This window comes from Bos indicus, chromosome 8, assembly GCF_029378745.1.
Source record: "Bos indicus isolate NIAB-ARS_2022 breed Sahiwal x Tharparkar chromosome 8, NIAB-ARS_B.indTharparkar_mat_pri_1.0, whole genome shotgun sequence".
In the NCBI taxonomy this organism is placed as follows: Eukaryota; Metazoa; Chordata; class Mammalia; order Artiodactyla; family Bovidae; genus Bos; species Bos indicus.
In genome coordinates this window covers 46,465,228-46,481,746 of record NC_091767.1, presented here as the reverse complement: position 1 = coordinate 46,481,746, position 16,519 = coordinate 46,465,228, and the positions used below count along the sequence as shown (strand labels likewise).

Below are 16,519 nucleotides of genomic sequence, written 5' to 3'. Positions count from 1 at the left end.
TTGGAGCCCAAGAAAATAAAATCTGTCACTGTTTCCACTTTCCCCCCATCTATTTGTCATGAAGTGATGGGATTGGATGCCATGATCTTTGTTTTTGGAATGTTGGGTGTTTTTTATTTTGAAACAAATATGAATATTTTTAATGATAAAAGATAAAATTCACAAAGAAGATAGACATCATAAAGCATTAGACACCTAACAACAAAGAAACAGATACAGAAAGCAAAAATTGGAAGAAATAGAAAAGAAAAAAATACATAATCATATTGAGACATATTAACATTTCTCTGAGAATATATTTCTCTGAGTACAGAAAAAATAACAGTATCTTGAATGATGCCATTAATAATTTAAATATTTATATTTAATTAATTTATATTAATCTTATATCTCACACAAACATATTTAAAATTTTTCTCATATGTTGTTATTAGATGTCCATAGGATATTTAGAAAAACTGGCAAAAAGATAAGTAATACTAAATTTCAAAAAGTAGAATTCTTTGTGTGTGATTCAGTTATATCTAATACATATAATACTTTTGAAATTATTTTCCATAATAGATTATTACAAGATATTGACTATAATTCCCTGTATTAGACAGTAAACTTTTGTTGTTTGTTGCATATCTATTTCTCTTAAATTAGAAATCTAGCATTCTATTCATACCAAGTCAAAAAGTAGAATCAAAATGTCATAAATTTTTTAGTTAGGCAAAAATTCGTATTTGTTCTATATATATTACACACATTATTTTTATATATGTATAGAAAATCTTCTCTAGTATGCTTAATAAAGGCTTGAGAAAGAACATAAAAAAAAGAGATGGAGAGATTGGAAAACATAAGCTAAATGAAATGGGAGCATTGAATATGAAATAGAAAAAGTGAAAGTAGATAAAAGCAAAAGATCCTCATATAGTCCAATTGTTTTTAAACATGGCTGCTGATTAGAAACGTATCTGGCATTGTGGCAGAAAAGAAAAAAGCAATATCTGGGCATTTGTAGAATTCAGAAAATTCCAAGATAATCCTGCTATCTGGATTTTGAAAAGTGATTACAGGTTTTTCTATTAAATGGTAGTTTTGGTGACATAGAATTCTATTATTTTTCTGTTGTCCAATCATGATACAATGGTACTGAGTAATAGTTACATAATCACAATAGTAAAAGATGTTTATCAGTTTTCACAATTTATAGCCAGAAAAAAAATTAAAGATAATTAACCATTGCAACCCATAATGGGAGCATGAGTAACCTAACAATATAAAATAATTACATACAATCTGGGGGGTCAAGCAGAGTGATGTGGTAAGTGAAAGTCATACATGCACATGTTCTCATCTGCTCAGCCAGTCTGTCTTTTGGTTGGTGTATTTAACCCATTTACATTTAACGTAATTATCCACGTGTGATCCTATTACCATCTTAATTGTTTGGGGTTTATTTTCTGTCAGTTCAGTTCAGTCGTGTCCAACTCTCTGCGACCCCATGAATCACAGCACGCCAGGCCTCCCTGTCCATCACCAACTCCCGGAGTTCACTCCAACTCATGTCCATCGAGTCGGTGATGCCATCCAGCCATCTTGTCCTCTGTCGTCCCCTTCTACTCCTGTCCCCAATCCCTCCCAGCATCAGGGTGTTTTCCAGTGAGTCAGCTCTTCATGTCAGGTGGCCAAAGTATTGGAATTTTAGCTTCAACATCAGTCCTTCTAATGAACACCCAGGACTGATCTCCTTTAGGATGCACTGGTTGGATCTCAAGGGACTCTCAAGAGTCTTCTCCAACACCACAGTTCAAAAGCATCAATTCTTCGGCGCTCAGCTTTCTTCACAGTCCAACTCTCACATCCATACATGACCACTGGAAAAACCATAGCCCTGACTAGACGGACCTTTGTTGGCAAAATAATGTCTCTGCTTTTGAATATGCTATCTAGGTTGGTCATAACTTTCCTTCCAAGGAGTAAGCGTCTTTTAATTTCATGGCTGCAATCACCATCTGCAGTGATTTTGGAGCCCCAGAAAACAAAGTCTCACACTGTTTCCACTGTTTCCCCATCTATTTCCCATGAAGTGATGGGACCGGATGCCATGATCTTCGTTTTCTGAATGTTGAGCTTTAAGCCAACTTTTTCACTCTCCACTTTCACTTTCATCAAGAGGCTTTTTATTTCCTCTTCACTTTCTGCCATAAGGGTGGTGTCATCTGCATCTCTGAGGTTATTTATATTTCTCCCGGCAATCTTCATTCTAGCTTGTGCTTCTTCCAGCCCAGTGTTTCTCATGATGTACTCTGCATATAAGTTAAATAAGCACAGTGGCAATATACAGCCTTGACGTACTCCTTTTCCTATTTGGAACCAGTCTGTTGTTCCATGTCCAGTTTTAACTGTTGCTTCCTGACCTGCATACAGGTTTCTCAAGAGGCAGGTCAGGTGGTCTGGTATTCCCATCTCTTTCAGAATTTTCCACATTTTATTGTGATCCACACAGTCAGAGGTCTTTTCTTTCTCTTGTTTCTTGCCTAGAGATGTTCCTTTAGGATTTGTTGTAAAATTGGTTTGGTGGTGCTGAATTCTCTTAATTTTTGCTTGTCTGGAAAGCTTTATTTCTCCATTAAATTTGAAGGAGATTTTTCTGGGTAAAGTATTCTCAGTTGTAGGTTCTTCCCTTTCATTACTTTAAATATATCATGTCATTCCCTTGGAGAAGGCGATGGCACCCCACTCCAGTACTCTTGCCTGGAGAATCACTTGGACAGAGGAGCCTGGTAGGCTGCAGTCCATGGCGTCGCTGAGTTGGATATGACTGAGCGACTTCACTTTCACTTTCACTTTCATGCATTGAAGAAGGAAATGGCAACCCACTCCAGTGTTCTTGCCTGGAGAATCCCAGGGACGGGGGAGCCATGGGGTCGCACAGAGTCGGACATGACTGAAGTGGCTTAGCAGCAGCAGCAGCAGCAGCCATTCCCTTGTGGCCTGTCAAGTTTCTGTTGAGAAATCAGCTGATAGCCTGATGGGAGTTCCCTTTTATGTTATTTGTCGTTTTTGCCTTGTTGCTTTTAATATTTTATCTCTTTAATTCTTGTCAGTTTAATTTTTTCTTTAATTTTTGTCAGTTTGATTACTATGTGTCTTGGTGTGTTCCTCCTTGGGTTTATCCTGCCTGGGACTCTGCTTCCTGGACTTGGTTGATTACTTCCTTTTCCATGTTAGGGAAGTTTTCAGCTAGTATGTCTTCAAATATTTTCTCAGGTCCCCTTTCTCTCTCTCTCGTCTCATGCTGGGACCCCTGTAATATGAAAGTTCGTGCATTTATTGTTGTCCCAGGGGTCTTTTAGGCTGTTTTCATTTCTTTTCATTCTTTTTCCTATGTTCTGTTCTGTGCAGTGATTTCTACCATTCTGTCCTCCAAGTCATTTATCCATTGTTCTGCCTCAGTTATTCTGCTATTGATTCCTTCTAGTGATTCGTCTGTTTGTTCTTTGGTTCTTCTAGGTCTTTGGTAAACATTTCTTGCATCTTCTCAATCTTTGTCTCCATTCTTTTTCTGAGATCCTGAATCATCTTCACTGTCATTCTGAATTCTTTTTCTGAAAGGTTGCCTGTCTCTAATTATTTCTCTGGGGTTTTATCTTGTTCCTTCAACTGGGACATAACTTTCTACGTTTCATGCTGATTAACTTTCTGTAATGTGATTTTGTTTTAGTCACTGTGGGGTTGCGGTTCTTCTTGCTTCTTCTGACATCTGATGGAGGAGGCTAAAAGGCTTGTGTGGGTTTCCCTGGTAGCTAAGCTGGTAAAGAATCCACCTGCAATGCAGGAGACCCTGATTCGATTCCCAGGTCAGGAAGATCCCCTGGAGAAGGGATAGGCTACCCACTCCAGTATTCTTGGGCTTCCCTGGTGGCTGAGACAGTAAAGAATCCACCTGCAATGTGGGAGACTTGGGTTTGATCCCGTTGGGAAAATCCTCTTAAGAAGGGAAAAGTTACCCACTCCAGTATTCTGGCCTGGAGAATTCCATGGCCTGCATAGTCCATGAGGTAGCAAAGAGTTGAACACAACTGAGTGACTTAAAATATAATGTAAGAGGCTTGTGTAAGCTTCCTGATGGAAGGGAATGGTGATGGGAAACACTGGGTCTTGCTCTGGTGGGCAGGGCTTGCTCAGTAAAGCTTTAATCCAGTTATCTGCAGATGAGTGGGGTTGTGCTTTCTCCCTGGTAGTTTTTGGCCTGAGGCGATCCAGCCCTCTGGTCTTTGGGGGCTATGGTTGGGTTAGTGGAGACTTCCAAGAGGGTTTACAGCAAAGGGGACCTTCCTAGACTGCTGTTGCCAGTCCCCCCATCCCTGTGGTGAGCTCCTGCTGACCCAAGCCTCCACAGGGACCCTCCAACACTAGTAAACTTTGGTTCAGTCCCTCGTGGAGTCACTGCTCCTTTCCTCTGAGCTTTGGTGTACACAAGGTTTTGTTTGTGCCCCCTAAGCCTGGAGTCTCTGTTTCTCCCAGTCCTGTGGAAGTCTTGTAATCAAATCCCGCTGGCCTTCAAGGTCAGATTCACCGTCCCTTTGTTGTGTTCCCAGGCTGAGAAGCCTGACGTGGGGTTCTGAACCTTCACAACAGTGGGAGAACTTCTTTGGTATTATTGTTCTCCATTTTGGTATTATTTATTCTACATCTGGTGGGTATTGGATTTGATTTTATCATGATTGTGCCCCTCCTACTGTCTTGCTGTGGCTTCTACTTTGTCTTTGGACATGAGGTATCTTTTTTTCGTCGGTTCCAGCGTCATCCTGTTGATGATTATTCAACAGCTAGTTGTGATTTTGGTGCTCTCGCAGGAGAAAATGAGCCCACGTCCTTTTACTCTGCCATCTCTGAAGGTTGAATTTTAAGTCAGCTTTTTCACTCTCCTCTTTCTCCTTCATCAAGAGACTCTTTAATTCCTCTTTGTTTTCTGCCATTAGAGTGGTATCATCTGCATATCTGAGATTATTAATATTTCTCCCAGCAATCTTGATTCCAGCTTGTGCTTCCTCTAGCCTGGCATTTTGCATGATGTCTTCTGCATATAAGTGAAATAAACAGGGTGACACTATATAGCCTTGATCTACTCTTTCCCCAGTTTTGAACCAGTCTCTTATTCCATGTCTGGTTCTAACTGTTGCTTCTTGACCTACATACAGGTTTCTCAGTGGGCAGGCAAGGTGGTCTAGTATTCCCATCTATTTCAGAATTTTCCACAGTTTGTTGTGATGCACACAGTCAAACGTTTTAGCGTAGTCAATGAGGCAGAGTAGATGTTTTTCTGGAATTCCCTTTTTCTATGATCCAGCAGATGTTGGCAATTTGACCTCTGGTTTCTCTGTCTTTTCTAAATGCTATTTGTACATCTGGAAATTCTTGATTCATGTACTGCTAAATCCTAGCTTTTAAAGGATTTTGAGTAATACCTTGCTAGCATCTGAAATAAGTGCAATTGTGTGGTAGTTTGAACATTCTTTGGCATTGCTCTTCTTTGGGATTAGAATGAAAACTGACCTTTTCCAGTCCAGTGGCCACTGCTGGGTTTTCCAAATTTGCTTGCATAATGAGTGCAGCACTTTCACAACATCATCTTTTAGGATTAGAAATAGCTCAGCTGGAATTCCATCACCTCTGCTAGCTTTGTTTGTACTAATGCTTCCTAAGGCCCACTCAACTCACATTCCAGGATGTCTGGCTCTTGGTGAGTGACCACACCATCATCATTATCCTGGTCATTAAGATCTTTTTTGTGTAATTCTTCTATTCTTGCCACTTCTTCTTAATGTCTTCTGTGTCTGTTAGTTCCTTACCATTTGTGTCCTTTATTGTGCTCATCTTTGCATGAAATGTTCCCTTGGTATCTAATTTTCTCAAAGAGATCTCTGGTCTTTCCCATTGTATTGTTTTCCTCTATTTCTTTGGATTGTCCACTTAAGGCTTTCTTATCTCTCCTTACTGTTCTTTGGAACTCTGCATTCAGTTGGGTATATCTTTTTCTTTCTCCTTTGCCTCTTGCTTCTCTTTTCTCAGGTATTTGTAAGGCTTCCTCAGACAAACATTTTCCTTCTTTCATTTCTTTTTCTTGGGGACGGTTTCCATCACCACCTCCTGTAGAATGATATGAATCTCTGTCCATAGTTCTTCAGGCACTCTGTCTACCAGTTCTTCAGGCACTGTCTACCAGATATAGTCCCTTAAATCTATTCGTCACCTCCACTATATAATCATAAGGGATTTGATTTAGGTCATATCTGAATGGCCTAGTGGTTTTTCCCTACTTTCTTCAATTTAACCCCGAAGTTTGCAGTAAGGAGCTGATGATCTGAGCCAGTCAGCTCCAAGTCTTGTTTTTGCTGATTATAGAGCTTCTCCATCATAATCCATCTGATTTCAGTATCGACCATCTGGTGATGTCCACATGAAGAGTTATCTCTTGTATTGTTGGAAAAGAGTGTTTGCTATCACCAGTGCATTCTCTTGGCAAAACTGTGTTAGTCTTTTCCCTGTGTCATCTTGCACTCCACAGCCAAACTTGCCTGTTACTCCACGTATCTCTTGACTTCCTCCTTTTGCATTCCAGTCCCCTGTGTTGAAAAGGACATCTTTTTTTCGTGTTAGTTCTAGGAGGTCTTTTACGTCTTCAGAGAGTCATTCAACTCCAGCTTCTTCAGCATTAGTTGTTGGGGCATAGATTTGGGTAACCATAGTGTTGAATGGTTTGCCTTAGAAACAAACCAAGATCATTCTGTCGTTTTTGAAACTGCACCTAAGTACTGCATTTTGGACTCTCTTGTTGACTGTGAGGGCTACTCCATTCCTTCTAAGGGATTCTTGCCCACAGTAGTAGATACAATGGTCATCTAAATTAAATTTGCTCATTCCCATCCATTTTAGTTCACTGATTCCTAAAACACTGATGTTCAGTCTTGCTATCTCTTGCTTGATCACATCCAATTCCCTTGATTGATGGACCTAACATTCCAGGTTCCTATGCAATACTGTTTTTTACAGCATCGGAGTTTACTTTCACCACCAGACACATCCACAACTGGGCATCGTTTCTGCTTTGGTGCAACCTCTTCATTCTTTCTAAAGCTGTTTCTCCGCTCTTCCCCAGTAGCATATTGGATACCTACCGACCTAGGGAGCTCATCTGTCAGTGTCTTTTTGCCTTTTCATATTGTTCATGGGGTTCTCAAGGCAAGAATACTGGTTTGCCATTCTCTTCTCCAGTGGACCATATCTTGTCAAGCCCTGACTAGCAGGGATATCCGCTTCAGCTGGATGACATGTCTGGTGCCCTAGTTGTCCCACTGCTGGTCCTCATTAAGTGTGTACACCTTCACCAGCCATTCATTGGATGTTGGTCATCGTGCTGTCCTGGTGCTGAGGCAGAAGCCCTGCAGGGGTCATTGGGAAGGGGGTTCAGGTAAGGCTGGAGCTGATGGCGGATGATGCTCAGGAGCAGAGGGTGCCCCAGCTTTTCCACTGCCGTTGGTCACCCTGGGGCCAATCTGCTTGCCCAGGAGCAGAGGGCAGGCAGCCTGTGGTTATCCAGGTTGTTAAGAACTTCTTTGTACAGTTCTTCTGTTGTATTCTTGCCACCTCCTGTTTATCTCTTCTGCTTCTGTTAGGTCCTTGCTGTTTTTTCCTTTATTGTGCCCATCTTTTCATGAAATGTTCCCTGGGTATCGCTAGTGTTGTTGAAGAGATCTCTAGTTTTTCCCATTCTGTTGTTTTCCTCTATTTCTTTACATTGTTCACTTAAGAAGGCTTTCTTATCTCTCCTTGCTATTCTTTGGAACTCTGCATTCAGATGGGTATATCTTTCCCTTTCTCCTTTGCCTTTCACTTCTCTTCTTTTCTTGGGTATTTGTAAGGCCTCCTCAGACAACCACTTTGCCTTGTATTTCTTTTCTTGGTCAGCACTTCCTGAATATTATGAACCTCCATCTATAGTTCTTTAGGTACTCTGTCTACCAGATCTAATCCATTGAATCTGTTTGTCACTTCCACTGTATAATCATAAGGGACTTGACTTAGGTCATACCTGAATGGCCTAGTGGTTTTCCCTACTTTCTTCAATTTAAGCCTGAAATTTTCAATAAGGAGCTGATGATCTGAGCCACCCATAGTTAGCTCCAGGTCTTGTTTTTTGCTGACTGTATAGAGCTACTCCATCTTTGGGTGCAAAGAATATAAATAGCCTGATTTTGGTATTGACCATCTGGTGATGTCCATGTGTAGAGTCATCTCTTGCGTTGTTGGAAGAGGGTGTTATCTATGACCGGTGTGTTCTCTTAGCAAAACTGTTACCCTTTGCCCTGCTTTACTTTGTACTCCACGGCCAAACTTGCCTGTTAATCCAGGTATCTCTTGACTTACCACTTTTGCACTCCTGTCCCCTATGATGAAAAGGACATCTTTTTTGGGGGCGGGGGGAGGTTCTATTTAGATAGTTGCTTTTAGTAGTCTATTAATGTCTTTTGTATTTCTGTGATGTTGGTAATAACCTTTTTTAATTTCAGAATTTTAATGATTTGGACCCTTTCTGTTTATTCTTGATAAGTCTGGCTAAAACTGTATCTTCTTTGGAAAAATGTCTATTTAGATCCTTCATCCACTTTTAAATAGGCAGACTTATGAGTTCTTTATATACTTTGGGTGTTAATCCTTTATCAGACATATTATTTACAGATAATTTCTCCCATTCAGTAGGTTGCCTTTTCATTTTGTTACTGGTTTCCTTTCCTGTGCAGAAGCTTTTTAGTTTGTTGTCAAATCTGTTTACTTTTGCTTCTGTTGTTTTTACTTTTGGTGTCAAATTAAAAACTGCATAACTAAAACTTATGTCAGGGAGCTTACCACCTATCTTTCTTCTAGTGGTTTCATGTCTTGTGTTTAAGTCTTTAATTCACCTAATTTTTGTGTGCAGTGTAAGTTAGTGGACCAGTTTCATTCTTTTGCATGTGACTGTCCACTTTTCTGGAGAAGGCAATGGCACCCCACTCCAGAACTCTCGCCTGGAAAATCCCATGGATGGAGGGGCCTGGTGGGCTACAGTCCATGGGGTCGCTGAGAGTCGGTCAGGACTGAGCGACTTCACTTTCACTTTTCACTCTTATGCATTGGAGAATGAAATGGCAACCCACTCGTGTTCTTGCCTTGAGAATCCTAGGGACAGGGGAGCCTGGTGGGCTGATGTCTATGGGGTCGCATAAAGTCGGACATGACTGAAGCGACTTAGCAGCAGCAGTCCACTTTTCCAATGTCATTTCTTAAAGAGATTGCCCCTTCCCCGCTGTATATCCTTAACTCCTTTGTCATAAATTAATTGATCACATACGTGTAGGTTTATTTCTGGGCTCTCATTTCTGTTCCATTGACCTGTGTAATTGTTTCTATGCTGATACAGTTATATACTATACACACACACACACACACACTAAAATTTTGTAATGTTAAGTGGACCCTTACAACATCGGTTTGCTCTGCATGGATTCACTTAAACCTGGAACTTGCACTAAATGCATACTACAGTACTACGCAATCACTGGTTCGTTGAATCCTTGGGTATGGTACTGCAAATATGGAGGGCTGGCTGTTAAGTTACACACATAGATAACTGTGTGGAAGGTTGGTCCCCTTAACCCCTCCATTGTTGAAGGGCCACCTGTAGTTTGAAATCAGGGTGTGTGAGGTCTCCAGTTTTCTTAAGATTGCTTTGGCTATTCAGTGTCTCTTTTGGCTCTATATGAATTTTAGAATTGTTGGTTCTATTCCTGTGAAAAATGCCATTGGAATTTTGTTAGGAATTGCACTGAATTAGAAGATTGTTTGGGTAGTTTGGACATTTTAACGAAATCGTCCCATTAGCGTAGAGTTATCTTTTTATTCAATTTCTTTCATTAATGTCTTATACTTTTCAATATACAGGGCTTTCACCTCCTTGGTTAATTAATTTCTAAGTATTTTATTCTTTTTTATATAACTGCAAAAAGATTTTGTTCTTTTTTTGATAGTTATTAGTGTATAAAAATGCAAGACATTTTTTGCATTGATCCTGTATCCTGAAACATTACTGAATTCATTTATTGTAAGTTTTTTTGTAGAGTCTTAAGGGCTTTCTGTATCATTTCATGTCATCTATAACTAGTGACAGTTTTAGTTTTTTCTTGCCAATTTGGATGCCTTTTATTCATTTTTCTTGGTTAATTCCTTGTTAGGGCTTTCAGTACTCTGTTGAATATAAGTGGTGAAAGTGGGCATCCTTGTCTTGTTCCTGCTGCTCAGAGGAAAAGCTTTCAGCATTATACTGTTAAATATGATGTTCTGGGATTGTCATATATATGGCCTTTGTTATGTGGAGGTATGTTACTTCTGTCCCCACTTTTGAGTTTTATTATGAATTGATGTTGAAGTCTAGATGTCAGATATTTTCTTGCATCTAATGAGATGATCATATGGTTTATAGTCTTCATTTTAATTCTTGCATCCCTGGAATAAATCCCACTTGATCTTGGTGTATGTATGACCCGCTTATTAATATTGTTGAATTTGGATTGCTAATATTTAGGTGAGGATTTTTATATTTGTGTTCACTAGGGATACTGGCCTGAAGATTTCTTGTGGTATCTTTGTCTGATTTTGGTATCAGGATAAATGCTGGCCCTGTAGATTGAGTTTGGAAGAGTTTCCTCTTCTTCTTCTTCTTTTTTTTTAATTTTGGAAGAGTTTGAAAAGGTTTGGTGTTAATTCTCCTTAGAATGTTTGGTTGAATTCACCAATGAAGCCACTTAATTCTGAACTTTGTCTGTTGGGGAGTTTCTGATTACCAAATACAGTCTCATTACCAGTTATCAGTCTGTTCAGATTTTCTGTTTTTCACAACTGACTTGATAGGCTGTATGTCTCTAGGAATTTTTCCATTTCTTCTAGATTGTCTAATCTGTTGGTATATGATTGTTCATATTGGTCTTTTATGATCTTTGTATTTCTGTGGTACTATAAAATATCTTTCATTTCCAATTTTATTTGAGTCCTCCCTTTTTTTTCTTGCCTCAGGATGCTGTTTCCTTACCCAGTTTAGGGAAGTTTTGAGCCATTTATCTTCAAATAATTTCTTTGCCCATTTCTGTCTTATTTCTGGGAGCCCTAAAATGTGAATGTTAGCTCTATTTGATAGTTTCCCATAAAACCCTTACCCTATTTTTTCATTTTTTTTTTCCCTCTTGCTGCTCTGATTGGGTGAATTTCACTGCCTTGTCTTCAACTTGATGATTAATTCTAATTTAGTCTCCTGCTGAACTTTTCATTTTCATAGTGTACTTTTCATATTCAGTTCAATTATTCTTCAGCTCTGTGACATGTTTGGTACTTTTTCCAACTCTTCATTGAAATGCTTCTCACTGTATTCATTTATTCTACTTCCGTTTGGTGAGCATCTTCAGTAATCATTTCTTTGAACATAAATTACTTATCTCCATTTTATTAAGTTTGCCTCTGCCCCGAGCCCTGGAGCTTTTATCTTATTATTTTGTTTATTCCCCTCTCTCTCCATTTCTTGACTCCCTGTGTTGGTTTCTTGCAGTAGATAAAACGACGACCTCTCTCGGTCTAAAAAGAATGGCTTTTTGTGGATGAAACTTGTTCAACCCTGCCCTAGCCTCTTGCTGTCTCTCAAACTTTTGTGATTGTCCAAAATGGCCTATCATATTGTTAAACAGCTCCTAGTAGTTGAGGGTGTGCCTAGGGAGGTTCTCATTACCTAGATTCAGGCTGATTAGAAGTCAGATCCTCAGGCGGCAGCTTTTAAAAGTATGGACATGTATGTAGTCCTGTGGGACTGCAAGCATAAAACTTGTTGGCCACCAGAGTCAGGAAATTTGAAGGTGTGCCTGGGTGGCAGTCAAAAAAGTTGTGCCTCCAGACCCATGTGTAAGCTCTTTTCTGGGAAATACCAGCAATCTGGAGCAAGGCAGGAGTGCCAGGATGCCATCCGTAGCCTATATGCCCTGAGAATAACTTTGGAAGCCACAAAGTGTATGCCACTCTTGAAGCCTGCTTCTCAGGTCGTAACTCCAGGACAGATAGAAGCTACATCACAGAAAGACTAGGGTGAGGGGTTACTTCAATCTGCTCTCTGTGGCCATGCTCTGCCAAGAACCATCTCTATGATAATCACAGTCCTGTGGGACCCAGGAATGTAAGGCCCCCTGACCATCACAGCCAGGCAATCAAGGGGCATCCCCTGCTAGGCAGAAGCTGCCGAGTAAGGACTGGATGGGAAAACCAGGATACCAAACATGTGTAAAGCTCCCCTCTGGGAGGCACTGGCACTCTGGAGCATGGCAAAGGGAGAGCCTGAAGATAGTACCCCTCTCCCAGACTTCTGCAAAGTATTCAGACAGCCCCAGATGAGTGATTAATTGGAAGCCTGTCCCTCAGCCTGCAGACATGATTTTTAATAGGCCCACACTCTTCACAAAGACTGAGCTCCAGGGTCCAGTGCCTCTTGCTGTGCCCTGGAGATGGTAGCTACTTAAGAACTTTTTCTCCATTCACTACTGTTCCATGGGACCCGTTGGCATAAGCCCCATGTTTACCAGAACCAGGGAGTACAGAGGTGCCCACTGGCAGCAGCCACAAAAATCAGAACACAGATTTTTCTGGTGACACTGATTGTTATAGTCCCAAGGGCCCAGGAACACAAGCTCCCCTGGCCTCCAGAGCTAGGTAGTCCAGAGGTGTCCTTGGGGCAGTAGCCAGCAAAACCAGGGCATCAGATGTGAACCCTCTTGTCCAGGAGATACTTGTGCTCTGGGGCATGGGCATGAAAACCACTTGCCCATCTCTGTCCCCGCCAACTAACTCCTACATGTGTATGTCAGAGTAGATGCCTTTTCTCGGGCAGATGATGCTTCAGTTTAAGCCGGTGAGCCTCCTTCAATTTATGTCTGGGTGTGATCTGTTGCTTCTGAGCTGGGGCCTGGTTAAGTGAGTCTGAGCAGACTAGCCTCTGAAGAATCACTTCTCAGATCACTAGTTTGGGTCTTAGGACACAAGCCTCACTAGTTATCAGAATCAGATGGGGGCTTCTCTTCCAGGTGCAGGTCTTAAAAGTTGGAGTGCCTGATGTGGGGTTCAAACTCCTCACTTCTCATCAAGAAGCTCTGGGCTTTCAGTTCTCTTCCAATTTGGGACCCACTGGGGGTGGGGGTTATGGTGAGTTTGTTCCAGCCTCTCCTACCTGCTTGCTTGATATGTGGCCGTCACTCAGCCAGTGATGAGGAATTTTCTATTATATAACTGTAGACACAGTATGTCTGTGGCAAAAGGTAAGTTCAGGATCTTCAGGATGGGGTTTGACATCTTGAACTGGAATCACCACCCTGAATTAAGTTTCTTGACAGTGGAAGCATATGCAGGCTGTATTTTTTATTCTTCAAAATATACATTGTGTTTTGCCAGTGATATATATTAGTGGCTTAGGGATGATACTTTAGATGAGGGCAGCGTGGGGGGAGATACATAGAAGTCTTGAAGGCTGACAACTGGATTTTTATGAGTGTGATGAAAGCCTACCAAGTCTTTCCTCTGAAAACACTGTCAGCAAACCACAGGGTGACTCTCTGGATCATGGCAGAGATGCCTCCTTGTCTCCACTATTCACCCTCTCCCTCTTGAGTAACACAGTGGCTGAAATTTAACTAAGTACACAGCCATATAGGTAAAGATACCATATTCAAGGCTCTCTTGCAGGCCATCTAAGGTTTCAACCTAAAAATATTTATACTTACCTTGTAACTGGTTTCTTTAGATGATTTAAATACTTTTTCCTGGTGTTTATGGCTTTATTTAGACTAAGATCGCCTTGCAGCAAGACAAGGGACTAAATTTTCTATCTTTTTGAACATAGATATACTGCCAAACAGTATTCTGTAAATGGTAGGCATTCAATAGACTGTTTAGCAAATCTGAAAACCAAAATGACTCTTACAAAGATTCAAAGTATATAAAAAACAGTGCTCATTTAAAAAGACATACACTAAAAGAACATGAAAATATGCATTTATTACCAACAAAGTAGCATTTCCCACAAAGAGTTTGTTTCCAGTTACACCTGCAGATACATAGTAGCAGGACAAAATTACACTCTTTTTTTTTCGGTGGTGCTGCACAGCTTGCAGGATCTTAGTTCCCCGACCAGGGACTGAACCCGGGCCCTTGGCAGTGAAAGCGTGAAGTCCTAACCACTGGACCACCAGGAATTCCCCCAAATTACATTGTTTTAGATACTAAAGATTCATACTCCAAAGAAAATAAACACATTTCCAAAAGACAATTACAAAGCAGCAAATCTTTTAATGCTAAAATCCTTAGGCAAATCAGTTAAGATTTTGTCATTACAAATAATTGCTTGTCACCTTTTAGGGTTTTAAATATTTTATTCATCAAATAAGACTATTATATGAAGTTTTTACAATTTGTAATTAAATCAACTTTTTCAGAAAATATGTGACATTTCAGGTGGCTGAGTTATTGTGCAGGACTTACTATTTTATTAATGTTAAAATACATAATTTATTCGCAGCTCAACTTTCAGTGTAAAACCAAGTATTTGTCCACCAGAGATACAAATGCTTATAAACAAGGTTTGGAATAATTATTGGCATATGCAAACTGAAATAATCTTCAAACTTTTTTCACACTGATGATCAGTTTTTAGAAATAAGATGACTGGCACTTAAACAATAAATGAACTACACCAAGCACATGTTAGTAAAGGTACTTTGATGGAAAACAAAGTATTTAACAACAAAACATTTGGTGGTAAAACATTCATTTACTAACATGTTCCCAACATTTTCAATGTTTACATGAGTTGTTTGCACTAGTAAACATGTTATTTCAAACTATTTTCATAGTACATGCATTAGACTTAGTTTAAGAGGGGAAGGTTCTTTTAAAATTTTTATAAAGAAAAAAATAGCTTTTTAAAGAGAAAATGTCCAAATAAGAGGATGAAGACTTTTATTTTTTGACTTAACAAGATTTCAGTAGCTATTTAAGAACATACAAAACCCAAACTGAATGCAATTCTTCAATGTAGTCAAGCTACCAAGTCAAAAAAATAATTGTAATTACCTCTACAGATCCAATCCACTGTTTAAAGACATGTCCTTGATCCAGTTCTTTATTTTTACAAGATTTTAAAGAATAGAATGTTTTCGCACTGTTAATTAGTATAACTCAGAGATAAACAAATGATTTTCTAATCTGATTCTTCCATGCTGTAAGAACAGTTTAGATTTTCTAAGATACTGGGGTAGGATCAACACTGTAAATTAAAAGGACCTACACAAGCTTAAGGCCTAAAAATACTATGGTTTTAAACAAATCAATGCTTTTGCTCACTCTACATAACACTGAGAAATTTCAAATATAAACTGTAGAAACCAGTATAAGAAATGTTAAGAAAAATTTTACTAAAAATAATTATAAAAATGCTTTAGAAATTTAAGATGTAAAAATTGACTAAATTAAAAAAAGAAAACAAAAACGATTAAGCCCGAAAAGACCCACCCACATTTTATAGGGTTATTCTTTAAAAATTCTTGCCACTTTATTCTTTTGGTTGCATTTTGCATCATCTAGTGGCCATCTTGTGGCATTTCAAAGAAGTCCTGCTCCCAGTACTTTCCCCTCCTTTGAGATACCAATACAACTACAGTATCAAGTTTCATGAAACTTTTTTTAAAAGGTTCCTAAAATCCCATTTCCTAGTGGAGATAAGGTAATCTTTTTAATCAGAAGAAACGAATAGATTTGTCATAAATTATTACTATACATTAGACATTTCCATATCAAATTTTAAAAATTAAATATAACACTGAGAGAAACTCGGACTTAAGCTGTAGAGTCATCTTTAGACTCTAAGAGTAGTTAAAATTACTTTGCAAGTAAAGCTCAGGGTTCCCATGTCAACGAAACTTCTTGCAACCAATAATCCCTTCCACTGTAGTTCTGATTTGAGGAGCCAATACTGTAAAAGTGGGGACCCAGTCACTTATGGTCAGAGTGCTAAGGACACAAGATTTAAATTTTACTACCAGATGATGTTCCACAGAAAGAAGTTATTATGGTCTCTCTTCATCAACCTAATAGCAGGTTTCAAAAATAACTGATCCTTTAGTCTTAATGAATCTAACTTTTATTCAGTTGAGCCACACTTACATATAGGATTTAACAGAAAAGTCTCAAAGTTCTTGCCCTTCACTTTCATTGAGAAGGCTGAGTGAATGTAATACGGCGCCGCCGCCTTTGGAAAGCCTTTAAATTCCATCTGTTTGGTTCCAGCATATGAGGACCATTGTAGACAAACAATACTGTCATCTTTTCAGAATAAGGAAGATTTTGAAGGAGCTGTGAAGTGTTAAAACAAACTGTCATAGAATGCTATATATTAAGCACAACTTTCTGA

At 39.4% G+C, this 16,519-nt stretch overlaps 2 protein-coding genes across 9 annotated transcripts in view; one reads left to right on the top strand and one right to left on the bottom strand.

Moving 5' to 3' along the window:
• KLF9 (KLF transcription factor 9) overlaps positions 1 to 16,519 on the top strand; it is a 101,654-nt gene that overhangs the window by 70,616 nt on the left and 14,519 nt on the right. The window contains exon 4 of one of the 4 annotated variants that reach the window (XM_070794645.1): positions 1 to 14,867. This exon is cut by the window's left edge and continues 37,064 nt beyond it. The exons of the other annotated variants lie outside the window; for them this stretch is intronic. The gene's annotated coding sequence lies outside the window, so the exon portion shown is untranslated. Of the gene's footprint in view, positions 14,868 to 16,519 lie in introns of those variants that run through there. 4 annotated transcript variants of the gene reach the window in all.
• Positions 14,090 to 16,519, bottom strand: part of SMC5 (structural maintenance of chromosomes 5) — a 117,859-nt gene continuing 115,429 nt past the window's right edge. For all 5 annotated transcript variants that reach the window (XM_070794641.1, XM_070794643.1, XM_070794642.1 and 2 more), the window contains one exon: positions 14,090 to 16,461. In XM_070794641.1, the coding sequence (XP_070650742.1) occupies positions 16,318 to 16,461 (144 nt within the window). In that variant the 3' untranslated portion in view covers positions 14,090 to 16,317. The remainder of the gene's footprint in view (positions 16,462 to 16,519) is intronic.